This window comes from Colobus angolensis, unplaced genomic scaffold, assembly GCF_000951035.1.
Source record: "Colobus angolensis palliatus isolate OR3802 unplaced genomic scaffold, Cang.pa_1.0 Scaffold206, whole genome shotgun sequence".
Classification (NCBI taxonomy): Eukaryota; Metazoa; Chordata; class Mammalia; order Primates; family Cercopithecidae; genus Colobus; species Colobus angolensis.
In genome coordinates this window covers 2,237,384-2,257,227 of record NW_012115222.1, presented here as the reverse complement: position 1 = coordinate 2,257,227, position 19,844 = coordinate 2,237,384, and the positions used below count along the sequence as shown (strand labels likewise).

At 35.3% G+C, this 19,844-nt stretch overlaps 1 protein-coding gene across 1 annotated transcript in view; it reads left to right on the top strand.

Annotated features, from left to right (window-relative positions):
- Positions 1 to 19,844, top strand: part of FBN2 (fibrillin 2) — a 276,012-nt gene that overhangs the window by 166,934 nt on the left and 89,234 nt on the right. Inside the window, exons 16-20 of the mRNA XM_011942098.1 lie at positions 2,117 to 2,269; positions 4,941 to 4,994; positions 6,622 to 6,747; positions 9,487 to 9,612; positions 14,060 to 14,179. Of these exons, the coding sequence (XP_011797488.1) occupies positions 2,117 to 2,269; positions 4,941 to 4,994; positions 6,622 to 6,747; positions 9,487 to 9,612; positions 14,060 to 14,179 (579 nt within the window). The remainder of the gene's footprint in view (positions 1 to 2,116; positions 2,270 to 4,940; positions 4,995 to 6,621; positions 6,748 to 9,486; positions 9,613 to 14,059; positions 14,180 to 19,844) is intronic.

The following is a 19,844-nucleotide window of genomic DNA, read 5'->3' as shown; positions in this document are numbered from 1 at the left end:
AAAGAAAGAAAGAAAAGGAAGGAAGGGAGGGAGAAAGGAAGGACATGCAGAAATCTGCTAACATATGGAAAAGGTGCATTTAGGTCCAGTCTGTCACCAGAGGATTCGTGTGAGCATATTCTGATGGTGCTACTGGTGTTGTTCCTCTTATCCTATCCTGTGTACAGTGGTTCAGTTACATTTGAGTAGTATACTATGAGCTAGGTTGCCAGTTTGGGGTCTTTGAACTGGAAAAGGTCAGCAGGGAGATAGTGAGTTATCTCAATTGATTGTTACAGTATCAGTTACGGATAGAACTCCTTGTTCTACTTTTCCTCCCTTCTCACTGCTGCACTTTACTAGTCTTAGAAAAAAAATAGAAGAGGGAAATAAGGTGGTCACCACTTTTTTTTTAAGTACTTCAGGGGTGTCCTAGGCACTGTGCTTAGTGCTTAACAAATATACTTTTATTTACTATGCAAACTGTATCCTTATTTAATGAATAAGGAAGATGTTAAGTAATTTATGTAAGATCATCTTGTGGGGATCTGAACCTTGGGAAGTTTATGTCCCTAAAACCCACGCATAAGTTATGCTACTTTCTTTGTCATGAAACTTCTGGTGTTGGGCACTCTAAAGAGATTAGTTCACCTGTAATGCAAACTACCATATATAACATGTCTCACTCTTCCAGTGAGCTCCATGGGCCTTTTATCTGCTTGCTTCTAAAAATTCTGCATGGCATATGCTCTAAACCTAAAAGCAGAAATAACTTTGGCTGTTCATGAATGCCTTCCAAGATCATCAGTAATGCCCAAAGAACTCACAAAAATCGTATTGGAAATCATGAACCATGTTGTAGTTGTGCAAATTTGCCTTCAAGTCAAATCTGTGCTTGTGTGTAACTCAGAGGATACACTGCCAAACTCAGCCACAGCAGAGACAGCACAGGGTTCTCTGAGTTGACTCCTCAGGGATGGGGCTGGTGAATCCCATGGCCTCCTTCCATTTACGCACACACGTATCTCATTTTTAATGCAGCCATAAATCACTGTTTTAATCATAAATGCCCCCAGGTCATAAGAAATTACTGGATGACCATTTTGCATAACAAGCAGATAAGATTTTTTTCCAACAAGTTGTGAATAGTTACAGGTATTTATAATAGAGGTTATCTCTGGTAAAATTGCCAGGTCAGTATACTGCTTAAAAATTGTACTGGTTCTTTGCCCTTTATGATCTGAGTTTTTTATAGTTCACCGTTTGCTGTCTCATGAAGTTGTAGGATATTTTATGAGAATTAAGAGAGAACTAAGCAGAATATGCTTCTTTGGGGTATAGCATTACTTACTACAAAGAGGAAGAGTTTTGGAAGTCACATAAACCTTGTCTGAACCCCAACTCAGGCACTGGATATTCAAGGACTTCAAACTACATAGGTAGCTGTGAACTTCGTCTTCCTCATCTATAAAATGTATGTAATGACCACTCCTATAGAGCTATTGAACCGACTGTTCAATGAGATAATGTCTGTAAAGCAATGAGCACAATGCCAAGAGCACATGTGGTAATTAACTATTTTTATAACTGGATTTACTGAGTGTCTGAGGTAAAAACAGTCACAAGCAGTATCCTGGGCGTTGAAAAGAAAGGCCCCCTAACTCGGAAAGTGGGAGTAAGAAATCTCATGCCCAAGCAGTATCACCTCAAGGTAGATTAACTTCATTGCACTTCGTTGTTCATGAGAACTTCCAAAATTGAAATAAGAAGTGTCATTTTGAATATAGCATAGGCAGTGATTAGAGCTCCAAGTATTCTTTATAACTGTGGAAATATCCTAGGTTCCATGAAAGGTTTGTAAGGATATACGTTGGACAATGGATACTGTGTAGCTCATAAAACTTACTAAAGAAAACAAACTAGAGTCGGTGATATGCATCCATTCTTTTCCTCATTCAGAAAACATTTGTTGATTTCCTAACACTATTAGATGCCAAAGGTGCACAATAAAAGTCTCAGATGCCCTTGGAAAGCTTCCAATCTAGTGGCCACTTAGGTTTAAAGAAGCCTTCTGTTTCGAAATCTCTTTGTCTCTATCGATAGCTGCCTCAAGTCATTGTTTTTGTATCTCCTTTAGATACTCACATGCGCAGTACCTGCTATGGAGGAATCAAGAAAGGAGTATGTGTCCGTCCTTTCCCCGGTGCAGTGACCAAGTCCGAATGCTGCTGTGCCAATCCGGACTATGGTTTTGGAGAACCCTGCCAGCCATGCCCTGCAAAAAATTCAGGTAGTCATATATGCCATTTTCAGAGTTGATAAAGAATCAAGAAATGCAACCTTAGATGTTTGGCCAAAGAGAACATCAGTTCTTAAGTGTTTCATCATTAATTTTAACTGAAGAAAAGAAAGCCAATCCTGTATTGATATGTGAGGCATATAATAAGGAGATTTGGCTTGTGGTTATATATGATTTCTAGGCCGACAGAACACAGTGAATAAAAAAATCTATTTACTGGCTGAGTGTGGAGGCTCACACCTGTAATCCCAGCACTTTGGGAGGCTGAGGCAGGGAGATCACTTGAAGCCAGGATGAGACCCTGTCTTGGCAGAAAAAACAAAAAATTCTTAATTAGCTAGGTGTGGTGGCACACACCTGTAGTCCCACCTACTAGGGAGGCTGAGGTGCGGGGGATCGCTTGAGCCCAAGGCTTTGAGGCTGCACTGAGCCATCATTGTGCCACTACACTCCAGCTTGGGTAACAGAGTGAGATGCTGACTCTTTAAAAAAACAAACAAAAATCTATTTGCTTATATATTTATGATTATTATAAGAGGTTTTTTTACTTGAACATGATAGCCTCAGTTTCCTTGATCTGTGCTGTCATAGTGAAGACAAATAGCATAAAATTTACTTACCACTTTCAAGGTTATAAACACAACAAGAACTCAATTTGATTTTATATATATATATATATATATTAAAAGATCTCTCTCTATATATATATATCTTGACACCAAGTAGTCTCAAGTCACAGTCTCAGACAGTAATTCCAAACTCTTAGGTCAATAAGATTGACTCTTGTCTATTCATACTCTAACTAAACCCATATTGAATATATATTGAATATATGTGAGTACAGTAGGGATTCTAACATAAACACAGTCTTTGTTTTTCCTTAAAGTTTTGAGTAGTTGAGAATACAGGCAGGCAAATGTATAAATTACAGTTTAGTGTGATTAGCACCTTAAAAGGTTCATAAACAAGTATGGAGAGAGCACAGAGGAAGGAGCAATTACTAGCCCAGGGAAGCTGGGAAAGACCTCACAGAAGGGGCAAGTTTAGTTTGGTCTTGAAAAAAATGAGTAAGAACTTTCCATGTGGAGGATACAGGAAAGCATTCCTGCAAAGGAAATGTCTTGTAATTCTCCTAAACATCCCAAATGGAGTCTTCATACATGGAAATAATGATGCATCTAGAAGAATTACTGAGTGTGACTTTTTTTAAAAAAAAAGAAAGATAATGAGGAGAACCTAGCTCTAAAATGCACCAAACTGAATTATGCATATTATCAAAGAAGTTCAAAAATTGGTATAAGACTAGACAAAAAGCTAAGTGAAGTAATGAAATGAATCTAGAAACCTGAGTATGAATACGAATTAGGATATAACAAAGCATTTTGGAGCAGCAAGGAAAAAGATTAAATAATAACTATTGTTGATAACTTTTGGAAAAAAATAAGAAGTTAGGTCTCTACATAAAACATTAAAACATAATTTTCTTATAGAATATAAATTATTTTTTATTTTGTAATGGTAGAAGACTTTCAAAGCAGGCCTAAATAGTAAAATACACAAGTAAACTGGAAAAATATTTTTATGTATCATTTATTAATCTTTATGGAATTTACATTAATCAATAAGGAAAGTTGGAATCCGCTATAGAAAAAAGAGCAGTGTACACAAGCAGGATTTCAGAAAGTAGAAATGCAAAAGGAAGAATACCATGTAAAAAGATGCCCACTCTCCATAAAATTAAAAATAAAATACAGTGCCATTTTTGTTTAGCAGATTGGTATACATGATTGATTCTTCCCAGTGATAATGAGGGTATTAAAAAAATGAATACTGTCTTATACTGCTGATAGAAGGGTAATTTGGGGGCATTTTAGGAGGGGAAGAACTATCTAAAACCTTAAAAGGGGCATAAACTTTGAGAGTTTTACGTATAAGAGATTATCCTAGTGATATAATTAAACTTCATATTATTTATGATAGTTGCTAAAAGTTGGACAAACCTAATTTCACCAGTAAGAGATTGATTGAATAAATGTGGTACCTCTACATAACTGAGAAAACAATTTTAAATGGCCTATTAAATGGGACATTGACATGACATGCCTGTGATAGAGTACCCAGCAACCAAGTCTGCTTCTCCACTTATAACTTCTGTGACCTTGGTCAAGTTACTGCACTTTTCTGTGTTCCCCTTTTTCTCACTTGTAAAAAAGAAAATACAGTAGTATTGAGTTTGTGGTATTGGGAAGATTAACTAAATTGTTAGATGTAAAATGTAGAACAATACCAGGCACTTGGTAAGTACTATGACCTACATTTTGGCGGTTATTATTTTATTATTGAGGAAAAAGTTAAATATCAAGCTCTGTAAGACCATTTATATTTTTCTTAAAGTTTCTTTATGTAGAAAATATTAGTAACATTTATATATATTAATAATATTCAGGATGATTATTACAAGTGATTTTTATTTACTCTTTTATGCTTTTTTATGAGTTCAGAATTTTATAATAATTGTGTGCTAGAAAATGGTAATTTTTTCACTTTAAAAACTAGTGCACAAATAATTCTTCCTAATGGTAGTTTTGGTGTTATGAAATGACTTGTATATGGAATAGGTATAGTTAAGTTTTGAAATCTTCTGTTTCTTTTTGTCATACAGCTGAATTCCATGGCCTTTGTAGTAGTGGAGTAGGTATCACTGTGGATGGAAGAGGTAACTCTAGTTAATCTCAATTTTATAATAATCATATGACATAATTGTATAGGTTTGTAATTATAATATTAATGATTATATTTAATATGAAAATGTAATATTATAAAATAATAAGATTATCTCCTAGAGCAGTGGTTATAAGCTAGATGATATTAAGTGATACGTAGATGCACATTTTCATCTTGGATAAATATTTATCTGTTAAATATGCATTGTTAAAAATGTCACTAACAAACTACCCTCCTGATTTCATGCAATCATTGCTTAAGAAAAGAATAGATGTGACATTTAAGTTAGAAAAAAAGAGTGAGTCAATTTTATGAGAAAATATTAAGTAATGGTGCAGATAGGGTTAGAAAAATAAACAGTATTCAAGAGATATTGGATATGGATCAAGTTTGAGATATACTGGCTGAAATAATTTGTTAAGACTATGTATACCTAAGAATAATAAAATGTTTCTCTCCAAGTAAAGAAGTAAGATTCACTAAAATTTTTCTTGCTTTCAGTTTTGTATTATGGTTAACAAAATTCCAATATGGAATCTTGAACACTTAAGTACATATGTGTTTATAATTTTCAAATTCTTTTATATTTTAGTATATATATAGAGATTCATTTATACATTAATAAAATGGGTGTTATTAATCTTCTATATATATGAATATGTATATATAAGAAGAATATATATATATATAACCATATTATATATATGTATTCTTCTACCCTTGTGTTTGAAAAGGCTTTAGTCAAGTTATAGATGGTAGGCAGTAATGTTGAATCTTTATAATAAACATCCAAACCAGAGTAAAAAGTAAACTTTTACAGGGATGTTTTTCCCAAGTATAAAATGAAAGACATTTCCAAAGTATTTAAGGTCTTCCAAATTATTGAAAACAATAGCATCAAAATTTGAGCTTAGTGACCAAAATTTGATTTTGGGCTTACTCTTTCATTATATTCCCTGACAGTATAGCCTCTCCAGCAGAGCCAGTCACTATTGGAAACTACTTGATCATTCACAGAAGCACATCAGTGCACAAGTTCCACTGCCCCTCGGTGATACAGTAATAGTAGTCATGTTCGTGGCTCGTTATAAAACATCATGTTCTGAAGCATCCATGTTTAAAGTGTCCTCTCTGTTAATTTCACATATCAGCAATGAAAAACACTTATTAAATATTACTTGACCACATTGAAAGTAATAAAATAGAAATATCCTGTACCTTTGGGGACCATAAAATTATGTGGGCCACCCTAATAAATACCTGTCTTTTAATGAGATAGGTACAATATCTATCAAGTCAAGTTTTCCTTTGGATTTTGAGCCAACCGCCTTTAAATTGTCTTTATTAATTTTATCATAAATGCTGGCACATTTCGTGATTTAACTCTTTGAATTTTTGCCAGCTTCTTTCATTTTTCTTTTGATTTGCCAGTGAAGTGTCCTATATCTCTCAGTTTTATTTTCTTACTCGTTTTCAGTTCCTTTTCCTTTCTGAAAGGCAGGCAAATTGTGAGTTTGCAGAGTTAAACACTTCATATGTTGAACGGTCTTTATTAGACCTGCATTTATCAACAAACAATAACATGTGTAGGAGCATTAAACTTTCAATATTTAATGCAGATATCAATGAGTGTGCTTTGGATCCTGATATATGTGCCAATGGAATTTGTGAAAACTTACGTGGTAGTTACCGTTGTAATTGCAACAGTGGCTATGAACCAGATGCCTCTGGAAGAAACTGTATTGGTAAGTTATTTGTTATATTTATGCAAGAACCTTTCATATAGTTTAATCCCATGGATTATACTAGAAGTAAAAACACAAATAAATGACTAAAACTAAAAACCATATAGTTTTTCTTGTTTTCTTCATATTATACATTGATAGGAAAATATCAGAATCAAACAAATTTTGTTACATAGTAACAAACCTCTTGATGGTACCTATTCGTTTTTAAAATATTCTTTTCCCAAATTAACGTACTCAGTTATTAGCCTGTTGTTTTCCTGAATATACCTTAATCCTGTAATTTTTTACTAAGAATTTGACTTCAAAAATTAACAGGTCAGTATGGATAAAAGTAAGTCAAGAAAATAAAGTGTTACAGGTTGAGAGAATTTTGACTTCGTAAAGAAACAACCAGTTGCCACAATATACCTAAACATGACAACTAAGACAAAGGTATTTCCTTTTCTAATTATAAGAGAATGATTGACGAAACTCAAGTATGTAATTTATGTTTAACAAAAGGAAGAGGAGGAGGATGAAAAGGTTTGACAGTCTTATTGTTTTCTATTAGTGCAAGATTTTCCCATAAAGCATTTGGGTGGACTTTTATAAAATAAATGTTATTCAGTCCGTCATTGTGCATGATAGTTTTACAACTAATCACTGATGGCTTTTACAACCAAGTGTTAATGATTATGATTAGGAAAGGAACAGATTTTTCTGTGTTTCTTATAGTGGCTTTTATTACTGAACATATTTGTTTGATTTGGAGTTGAAGACATACATACGATGGATGTAAAAGCTCTATTTATATTATGTGCTATAATAGTACCAGGCAAAGATGATTGACCATTTCTAACAATATGCAAACTATGCCAGCTTTTATTCTCCAGAAGTGAAGTCCAAATTTCCCCTTTTTACACGGACACCAGTTATGTGGTTAAGTGAATCACAACCTACCCTAACAACCTCATTATAACTTGATTATTTCTATAAAAATCCTATTTTCAAATGAAGTCACATTCTGAGATACTGGGTTTTAGGATTTCACCATGTCTTTTTTAAAGGACACAATTCAATCCATAGCTTAGAAAAATGGGTTAAAAAATTGTGATGCAGGCTAAGCACAGTGTCTCACTCCTGTAATCCTAGTACTTTGGGAGGCTGAGGTGGGCAGATCACCTGAGGTTAGGGGTAGACCAGCCTGGCCAACATGGTGAAACCCCCTTCTACTAAAAATACAAAAATTAACCGGGCATGGTGGCACGTACCTGTAATCTCAGCACCCAGAGGCTGAAGCAGGAGAATCACTGGAACCCGGGATGCGGAGGCTGCAGGGAGTGGAGATCATGCCACTGTACTCCAGCCGGGGTGACAGATCGAGATTCCATCTCAAAAAAAAAGAAAAAAGAAAAGAGAAAAGAAAAGGAAGGGAAGGGAAGGGAAGGGAGGGGAGTGGAGAAAGCAAGCAAGCAAGAAAGAAAATTGTGATGCAGTCACAATTTGTACAAATATTACACTATTATGGGAAAAGCTATGGTAGTCCAGTGCCTAAAATATAATGTTAATTTTTAAAGTATCAAGATTCAGAGTTGGAGCAAAAACAAGATCAAGAAGGGAAAAGATCAGATAATACACAAAAGAATATTATCAGTGATGATGGAATTACGGACGTTTTTCTGATCTGTTTTCAAAATCTCCACAGTATCAGTATATTATTTAATAAGGGAAAATTATTATTTGCAAGACTAGAAATATAACTTTAAGTAAAAGAGCTCTTCACTCTAAACTACAGTGTTTATATCTTTTTGTCACTACACTTGCAAAATGGAAGGATAGGGAGGTTAAAATGTGAGGCCAGGTGCGGTAGCTTATGCCTGTAATCCCAGCACTTTGACAAGCTGGGAGAATCGCCTGAGGCCAGAAGTTCCAGAACAGCCTGGGCAACATAGTGAGATCCCATGTCTAAAAAAAATTATTTTAAGTTGGCCAGGCATGGTGGCACATGCCTGTAGTCTTAGCTACTTTTGGAAGGCTGTGGCAGGAGGATTGCTTAAGTCAAAAAGTTCAAAGCTTCAGTGAGCTGTGATTGCCCCACAGCACTACAACCGGGGCAACAGAGTGAGATCCTGTCTCAAAAACAAACAAAAAACTCACTGTGAGCTTCCTAAACTGGAGGTTTAGATGATATTCTCTAGGCTGTTCTGGACTGCTAAATACATCGTTTTCATTAATAACTAACTTTCTGAGATAAAAACATAATGGAAAAAGATTAATGAATATCTTTTTTTTAACTGCTGTTTAATGCATTTTTTAACCATCTGGGACATGAAGACATAAGGCATTCTTTTGAAAAATTTTAATCATAAAAAATGCCTTCTGTTACTTTTATTATACATAAGCAAGTATACAGGCAAATAAATTTAACCTTTTGATATATTTTATGAATGCTTTAAAAATGTATCTAATATAATATCATTACAGAACTAAAAGCAAGTGAAGTAGAAATGTGCCTTTCCAAGCTAGCACATACTTTCCAGGAATTTAAAAGCATCTTAAAATTAGCCACTAGCCTAAGAATATCCCATTTGAATAAAACTAAATGTATTTTGCTTAGGATGAAGAGTGCGCTGTGATACAGACTATGTCACAGAGAAGAAAGAGGGAAATAAAACAAATAACAAAACTAAACATTGCTGCCCACTATAATACATGCTTAAATATGTGTATCTCCTATCTTCCAATGGTTACTTTCAGACATTGATGAATGTTTAGTAAACAGACTACTTTGTGATAACGGATTGTGCCGAAACACGCCAGGAAGTTACAGCTGTACGTGTCCCCCAGGGTATGTGTTCAGGACCGAGACAGAGACCTGTGAAGGTAAGAGCTGTCTTCCTTGCCTTATTTGTGAATAGTGAGTACCTGGAGTTGTATAAACATCAATTACAGTGATGAGACAATGTAGTGAAAAGAATATTGTCTGAATATTTTATTTTATAATCTCGTTTAGATAATCTGTCAGTTTTTGAAATAGTAAAGACCTAACACAGTTTACAAACACCATCAATTTTGTTCCACTCAGACAAAGTATCAACACACATTTGGAACAAACATTTTAAAGTGGATAAAAAAGAAACCAACTGGAAGAAGCCATATTGTTTTACTTGCTGAAATAGAGTGTCAGATAGTTGTTTACTGTGTTTTCCCCTTTTCAGAACCACTCTGATCCATTAATGTAGGAACGTGAATTGTAATGGAAAATTAACTCTTAGGCTTTTTATTTATGAAATGATTGATATACTCAAGAGGTTGGCCCACAAAATATTTGAGGCCTAAGTAAAAATGATAACTGTAATGTGTTTTTAGTCTAAGAGAATTGTCCTTTCCATTTGATAATTTAAAAGTTGTCATTTGGGTTTATAGACCATAAACTAATGTTTGAAAGCTTCTTTGTTTTCTTCTAATCACGTATTTTTGCAGTGAAAGTTACTTAAATGAGTTGAATGGTTAGAGAAGTCTTCATTTTCAGTGAGATACTGGCTAAGCAGTGAGTACACTGAATTATGGTTTTGTATCATGATCAAAGTACTGTATATTTCAGAAAAATCTGTGGTATGAATACTAGTCATTGTTTCTGTTTAAATCTCGCTGTATGGGCCTACAGAAGGGTCCCATAACAGTCTCAAATCCAATTACTACTTTGGAATAATAACTTTTAAGAAAAGATTTCATCTTTGATGATTGTGGAATAGCTCCCCCCCCCTTTTTTTATCTGTTAAAGTATTTGTTTTTTTCATGATGCCACAGCCAAGAAAACTGCCATAGTAATATTATTCAAAAAGATGTTAACATTCTCTCTTCATCTTACTGTTTAACTTCAAAGCATTCTTGTGAACAGAAACCAGTTAGGACTATAGAACAAGATGTCAAAACACAAATGACTCTGCTGAACTCAATGAAATGCAATTACGAAGTGCAGTGCTAACTTTGAATTGAATCGGAGGGGCCACCAGAAAACAATAATTAGCCTAAAGAAAAAAAAAAAGAAAACTTCAGCATAAAATCCCCTTTTTCTAAGCTTACTTCTGGTGACAGTTTCCCCTGTTGTCCACCATCTTTGCAGGAACTCCTCAAAGAGGAGTGTTCATTCCATTCCCACTGAAAATACTTAAAGATTTGTCTTCTCCATAGATGAGAAGGGGACACACTTAAGAGTTTGGAATATCTTTCAATAGATTATGAGAGCCCTCTTTTTAAACCAGCTCTGGCTTCTCAAATGTATTCAACTACAGAGTCTCTATTTTCTGGATGCCACTCCCATCTCTCACACCAATTCTTCGAAATGCTCTGAGAAACATACTTTATGAAAAAGTATCCTAGCCATATTTCCTCTGTGATTTCTTTGGGAAGATGGAAGAAGGGATTTTAAAGGTTTTTGTTTTTCCTGATTTTCTACACTTCCTTCCCACAGTCTTTTTTCAGTTTTGTCTGTTGTCTGTTGGAGGATAAGCTTCCGTTAAATCTCAGGAAACTTAGAAAGCAAGAGCAGGGTAGTACGCCATCTTGATTTAACTGGGAAACTGATGATTTTTAGAACTGGTTTCCCTGTCTAGGAAAATACTTTCTGATGCTATCGTGTCTCTTACACGATTTAGTTCCTAATGTGGAACTAAATGGATAGTGTCTCTTTCTATTTGCTATGTACACTGAATTATCAATGATTATTTATAGACGAGTAAGATAGAGTACAAAAGTTCTGAGAGTTGAAATACCAAAGAAGTTAAAATCAGAGATTCTCCTGCTTACATGAACAGTTAAGAGTAGGAGCTGGTGGTGTTTAATAGTGTAACATAAGGTGATTATGTAAATATTAAGGCACTTTCATACCAAATTAGGCAAGAGTGAGGGTTAGAAAGAGTAATCTTCACTTATTACAAGCATACTTATTCTTAAGCTGAGAGATTTATTTAATGAAAAAACAATTTTATGTCTGTCATTCATAGGAAAGAAGTTCATGTTATGTAAATAAAGAAGAAATGATAGACAACTCTTTTGGCTCCAGCCTTATGACACTGAAGGAAATAAAAATGATTTATCATGGGAAACCTAACCAAATAACTGTTACTTCTACACTTTCTTCCTACTGTTATTCGCATTTCATTAAGAGTTTTGCAAAGAATAGACTTGAAGGCTACTAATCTCTTTTTCCCTTGAGTCACTTTCTTATTTCCACCGTTGCATTCAAACAGTAAATGTTTCTGTCTGAAGCAGTTCTCTTCATTCTCTTCTTTCTGAATTAATTTCCAAAGACTAGACAGGGAATTATTAGCAGATTCATTGCAAATCTGAGCTTTTTCTTGTATATTTGTCTTGTGCACTAATTTTGTTTGTCATTCATGTTTTCAACAGACTATTTTAAATATATAACAAATAGCATTAATAATAAAGAGAGTAAAGTTCTTCTATATTTCAGATTGAAGTTACAGAAACTTTGTTTTTTTTTTTTTTAAGCTCTGAGAGTCTGTGAAAGTTAAAATTTTTACAGCAAGCACTGTGGTTTAGATTGTGTTTCCAGTGACATAACTAGTTAAATGTAAACCAGATGTGCTTTGAAGTTTATTTCCAGGAATGTACAGTGAACTGTTTCAATTCCTGGTTCCATGACATTTATAACATAACAACATATTATTTAAAGGAAAACTAAATAGTTGGTATTTGTAGTTGTCAGTGCATATGTTTATAGTTTCTGAATTCATAATTGCTTAATTTAAAATAGACATTTCAAAAACACACAGTATTGAAATTCTTTTTTCAGGCTTCTTACAAATGAAATTAATAGATTTATATGTGGTATGTCCTTAGATTAGTTATCTGCTTGTTTTATGGTTAACTGGTTTCTTTTTTACATTGTGTTTTTATGAAAGAGTTTTGGTACTCTGGGATTGATGTTTTCATTAGAAATCTGTGCTATGTTTACAAAATCTCTTCTTTTATTTTTAAGAGGTTTTCTCACTATAAACAACCTGAAAGCAAAATACATTCGTATTTCTTCAAACAATTTATATTTCAAGAATTAAATTAGCACCTGGATATTCCTTCAGTAGTGTTGAAGTAACAAAGAAGGAGCATACCTGTTTTTCACATTGATTTTTAAATTTGCATGTGAAATCCACTGACCAAAAAAATCAACTTTGAGCCTCGCTCTTTCAGGATTAAAGTCTTCTAGCTATTTGTTTACATGCTTTCCTCAGTATAGTAATGTGCTTTATAATAAATTCAAAGAAATATTTAGAGAAAGAAAAAGTATTCTTGTGAACTTAGAAACCCCAGTGTTCAATATAAAATGCCTTAAGAACTATTGACCTGTTTCAGATAATTAACTTAGTAAAGAAAACTGTGTGCCACTTATTAAAAGTGTACCACTTTAAAAGTGGTTGAATTTACACTGAAAATGTCTTTAATTTTGTTTGTAGTACTTTACCTGAAGCTTGTGTTTCTTTTTCATTAACTCATGTGTTAAACTATTCCACATTACAGGCTTGACATTTTCTCTAATCACCACTTGAGAACATAGGCATAGGGCAGTTCTGCTTACTTCTGACCGTCAACAGGAATTGTTTAGATTATATGATTTCATGTATATTGAATTACATTTGATTTGACTATTTCAATTAATGATTGTAGAGGCCTATTTAAAGCAATTATTTCTACTTGATCAAGTTTTCTAATTTTTATTTTACCACCATTAGTTGTATTAAAAAATAACTAAGCAAACTAAACATGTAAATGTGAAGAGCTACAGACAGAGAAGATGGATAGGGACTAGAGGAGAGTTATGTACCCACCATGAATGTTTCAGTCCTTATTTTCTGATTCGTACCCGAGAGCTTGGAATTAAAGCAGCCTTGTGATATTTTGCTTCTAAGATGGACTTTTTAAGTTTTTCAGAGCCCCATTAAACCATAAATGATCAAAGCAATCCACTTTTGTTTGTGCACAGGATGTTGCACCTGGAATTACATCTTATTCTGTGGGAAAAAAAATCTAATTTATGTAAAGTTGTGATGAGGTATTGAAGAAGCAAGTAACTGAACTCTTTCCCAATAGGCTGATTGCTGTGGTCCTACTGAGTTCCCAATCCTATAGACGTGTATCCACAATGTAAAATGCATGCCTCCATTCCCCATTCACTTTATGCTTCATAGATCCATATTAAAATTACCAGAGCCAAGTTTACCAGACATTCTGGCATTGCATGGCTTGTTGGAATAATATTTTCCAGAAACACATGGCAGTTCTAACAGAATCTTTTCCTTCTGGATTGTAGATATAAATGAATGTGAAAGCAACCCATGTGTCAATGGGGCCTGCCGAAACAACCTTGGATCTTTCAATTGTGAATGTTCCCCTGGCAGCAAACTCAGCTCCACAGGATTGATCTGTATTGGTAAGATTCATACACAATACTGATGCTTCAGTTTCACTGCTAAGATCAGCACAGATCTCAGGCCTTACTACAGATAAAAACAGAATATGATTCCAAAAAGTAAAGAGTTACGTATTACATTAGTTGTTTTTACTCAATATCAACATAGAGGTAAAACATAATAGCATTAATTAGGCAGCCGATTCAATTTTTGTTAGATTCTAGAAATCTTCCTTTCATGTAAGTAGATATATTATGCTATAACTTATAATCATTTCCATACCACACACATATGCATATCCGTTACCCTAAAAATGCCTTAGGCAGCAATGTAATCAAATCTCCACTGCATACATTTTTTATAAACAAACTTCGATGGCAAACAAAAAATGTGATGAAATTTGGATTCAGTTAACAGGACAAGAATTTGAAGCTTTTAAACACATAGAGGGAATTTATTATTTTTTCTTTTTTTCCATCAATCATAAACTTTTGGGCTTCAAGGAAGAGAAGATAACTGCTTTCTTGCTTTTGGAAATCTCTAGGGAAAATTATTCTAAAACATCTAAACTAACATCTTTCAATATGTCTCAAAACATTTAAAGTCAGTTCTTGATAATGACATAGGATGTATATTAAGGAAGATTGATCTGTTACTGCAAGGAAAAATCCAGCATGTAAAAGGGAACAAAACTGTCCCAGTAATTTTTCCGTACTTCTACCATCTGTGGTTCCATTCACTAGGCCTACACCGTTCACATCATTAGCTAGTATCCACCTTTAAGGGGAACTAAATATATATTCCAAATAGGAAGATATTTCAGTTTTACATAGTGCCAAATTAACTGACAGTTTTTATTATCTAGCCAAAATGAATCTTTAGTTTCATATTTGTCAAAGACAATAGGTTTTTCAGTAGTATGTCTGATAACCATATTTAGCTGGATGCTAGAGTATCTGTTTGTTACATAAAGACAAATGACCAAGTCCAGAATTATCAATGAAAACCTTCTCTTTGGAAACACCAGCTCCTCGTTTCCCAATGAGGTACAGCTGGTGAAATTTGAGCCTTGTTCAGCTCTCCATATTAGGAAATAGACTGCCATCTGCCTGGGGCATTACTTTTTTTCTTATAGAATTCCGGGCTGGGTTGGTGGGGGGGCCAGCGGGGTGTGTGGGTTGGATCCAGTAAAGCAGAAATATTTTTGGTAAGCCACAATTTCCAATTGAGATGGAGTCATTTTATTATGCAAAGGAAATGAATTCAGCATTAATCAATTAATGTCTCAGAAAACTAAATCTGCATACCACTTGAGCATCAAAGATACTTCGTTTTTGCCTCATCATGTAGACTTCCATTATTTTGGCCCTTTGCCCTTATATTTATTAACCAAAGAAGAACAAAGACTTTTTACCCCCAAGTCTTTATGTCATTCTTCCAATTGCCAACAACTAACCACCACCATATTTTTCTCAATGTATTGTGTGCTTTCATTTATTATGATTAAATTTGAATAGCCCAGTGTAGAGCTGCTCAAAATGCAATTTCCCTAATATTTTTAAATTTTAGACATTATTTTATGTACTTTTTTATTAAAAAGAGAATTCTAGTTGAAAAGAAAATAACAAATAGTAAAATATACACAGGAAAAGTCAGGAATGTATAATAGGACTGTCAGTGGCTCTCATCAGTGGTTAGCCTGCAACTTTCTCTTCCACAGGGTCCAGGTCATTACATTTTGAAATTTCATGGTATGATTACTGATTTAAAATTACATTATATATGAATTAGTTGAATATTATGAATATTTAAGGATTTAGAATCTATTTTTCAAGCTTTCTAAATATAAATTAATCTTAAACTGTTCTGCAAACTGCTTAAGGAAGACTATGGTGTTCTGGTTGAATATGGTTAAATGTAATAGAACGATGCATTTGATTAATCTTTCATGCATTACACTGCTATGGTTTGATGGTTCTATATAATCCAGACCAGTTTCCCTCATCTTTGGCTTGGGTCTGCACTCTGTCTTCAACTTGCATGGACATATGGCTGTGACCACTCTGCTGTCAAATCCAATGGTCTATTCTCCTTCCTCACCTTAGATTATTAGCAGTATTTGTCACAGTTCATTACTCACTCTTTCTCAAGAAATTTTGCATTTTTGGCTTCCCAGGCAAAACTCTCTTCTCCTTTGACTTTTATGGCTCATTTTCTCTTTCCTTTACTGAGTCCTCCCTATCCTCCTAACCTTTAACCTGAAGTGTTCCGCCAGTCTGTCTTTGGACCCCTGTTTGTCTTTCTACACTCATCCTCAAGAGCCTCTGTGTTGAGTCTCACATGTGTCACTCTAGTTGATAATGGAATTCTAGGCCTCAACCTTGCCACCGATTCCAGATTTGTGTTTCCAACTGTCTGTACAGTGTCTCCACTTGGATGGCTCATCAGTATCTCAAATTCCCATGTCTAAAACCAAATTCCTGTGTACTGGCTTGAACCTGAGTCTCTCAGGAACATTTCCATCTCAGCAGATGGCAAATCCGTTCTTCTAGCTGCCACCCCTCAAAACCTTGGCAGCATCCTTGATGTCTTTTTCTCAAGCTGCACATGGAAGTCATCAGCAAACCTATTGATTACACTTGAAGTTTATCCACATTTCAACCCCTTCTCATCATCACCACACCAACCCCCAATCCAAGTCACCATCATTTCTCTTCGTAATTACTGCTGTAGCCTCTACCTTAACTTCTTTTCCCCATACTATAGTCAGTTCTCCACATAGTCACCAGACAACCTTTTTAAAACATAAATCAGAGCACATCATTCTTTGTCCAGGAACCCTGTCTAGGAAAACCTTGGCTTCTCATTTCATTCAGTAAAAGCTCAAGTCCTAGCCGAAGCCTGTGCTCCCCTCATGATCTTGCCCCTGCTCTGCCTCCCGCCCCCTCAGCCTGAGCCAGACTGGCCTACTTCCTGCTCCTGCATCAGACACATGCCCACCTGAAGTCCATTGATCTATCTGGCAGGAATGTTTTTCACTCAGATTTGCAGGGTTCTCCTTATGTCTGTATTCAGATGCCACATTTTAAGTCACGATTTCTCTGACCATCCTAGATAAAATAACAGTTTTTCTCCTGTTTCTACGCTTAAGCTAATTACCCTGCTTTATTTTTTGAGAGTTCTTAACTAACTCCTGACTATCTACATCTGTATCTCAGTTGTGTATGTGTATGGGGGCAGGGGTGGGTATATACACACAACAGTGGGTCAGTGGGGAGAGAGGGAGGGAGGATGGAGGAAAGGAATTGGGGAGAGAGAGAAGAGAAGGGTGAGCCTGGAGGGGGGTGCGGGGGGCTATCAGTGGATTTGTAGCTTTTCAAGTGTTGATGCAGCACCAGCCTGAAGAATCACAGTGCTGCAGAGTGAGGGCTCTGCAGTCAGACTGCATGGGCTTGAATCTTGATGCTGGCACTCTACTAGTTGGGTGACCTTGGGTAAATTGGTTGACCTCTGTGTGCCTAAATTTTCTCTTCTGCAAATTGTACATAATTCACAGGGTTGTTTTAATGAGTAAATAAATACATACAAAGCCTTCCAGTTCCTGTCACTATCTTGATAAATCTTAGCAATAACTGTTGTTTATCTTACTTAAAATGATGACAGCCAAGGTAATAAATCAGAATTAGTCCGGATCAGTAAAAGATCATTTAAATACACAGTAGCCTTACACAAGCATCTCTGTTTCCTCCGTGCTATGGAATTTACAGGTGTAAATCTATAACAAGCCTGTAGTTTGAGACCTGACGCAAATGTTTCTCTGCAGTTTTATCCAAACTGAACATTTCAGCCAGAGTGAAAAAGCAAAGGGACTGTCTAACTCTTTTTCACACCTTTGCCCCATAACTTTTTATTCAGTACAGGAGAGAATTGTTTTGTTTCAACCTCTGTCTTGGTTGGTTGTTGGTAACTTCCTGTGTTTCCTAGGGAATCAGAAATTCCTAGGGAATCCCATCATAGGCCCATTACAGTTTAATTGTAATTCCCTTTCTATGTTTGTGGGGGATATTTTTGTTGTTTTTGTTGTTGAATTTAGAAGTAAAAACTTTTTTTTTTTTTTGGAAGACAGGGTGTCACTCTGTCACCCAGGCTGGAATACAGTGACACGATCTCATTGCAGCCTCTGCCTACCGGGTTTAGGCAGTCCTCCCACCTCAGCTTCCTGAGTAGGTGGGACTACAGGCATGTGCCATCACTCCCAGCTAATTTTTGTATTTTTTGTAGAGACGAGGTTTCACCATGTTGTCCAGGCTGGTCTTGAACTCCTGGGCTCAAGCGATCTGCCTACCTCGGCCTCCCAAAGTTTTGGGATTATAGTCATGAGCCACTGTGTCCTGCCAGAAGTAAATTTTATCTGTACATATTATTAAAATGAATTTTCAAATAAATACTCTAGGAATACACTTATTCTTTGTTTTCTTCCAACTCTTAGTGCCACAATATGCTATTGAGGTTTTGGTAAAGTGTTTTCCACATCACCTGCATCAGAATCACCTGAGGAGTTTGTCAAAATTCAGATTCCTGGGCTGCACACCTGGAAACTTATGAATCGGCATTTTAACAAGCGCCTTGGTAATATTATGCACACTTAACTGAGAGCCACTGCTCTACAAGGAAAACATGACATATGATTTGTTTTAGCCAATTAGTATTTGCCATATCAGCTTTGACTGGATTCCTTATCACTGCTTCAAAATCAGTTAACAGTCATTTATTATTTGTTCATTTGAAAAACTTTTCATTGCGCCACCAAAAATATACTAGCCATTTATTATTCCCTTTAATCCACATACAATAAACATTTTAAAGTGCATAATATTTCACTGGGTACTCTACCATTCAAAAGGAAGAACTTAAATTTGATGTGGAGTCAGTCTAAAATGTTAGGAATGGTTATCTCCAGAAGATTTCAGGTGATTTGTACATCTCCCCCATACTTCTCTATTTCTTCAAATTGTTTACCATAAGTATGATTTACTTTTTGAACTAGAGATAAATCTACACACACACACACATTTTTTAAATGCCTGAAATAAAATACATCAGATATTAGCCCTGGGAAAGCATTAGTGGGGGTTTTGTAAGTGTTTATTCCTTCTTTGTTTTATAGGGGTTTTTTTCTTTTAAATTATTCATCAAATAATTATCAGTTAGAGAAATATTGGCCTCTGTATAACAGAACATACATTGTGTGTGATTATTTAGTAGGGACTTAAGGGAGAAGGAGATTGAAGGATTTTATACAGTAGAATCTTAAATATCAAAGCATTTGTCATTAAGGATAAATCTTACGATTTATCCTACTTTTCACACAAGTAATGGTCTTATCATGTTGTTATAGTATGTTAAAAAAGAAGAAGGGTGGGGCGCAGTGACTCATGCCTGTAATCCTAACACTTTGGATGGCCGAAATGGAAGGATTGCTAGAGGCCTGGAGTTCAAGACCAGACCAACATGGGCAAAATGGCAGTGCTCTATGTTTCTGAGTATCAGCATAAAATCTTGGACAGCTCCCCTTAGAATATCAATAGATAGACTGGGCGCGATGGCTCAAGCCTGTAATCCCAGCACTTTGGGAGGCCAAGACGGGTGGATCACGAGGTCAGGAGATCAAGACCATCCTGGCTA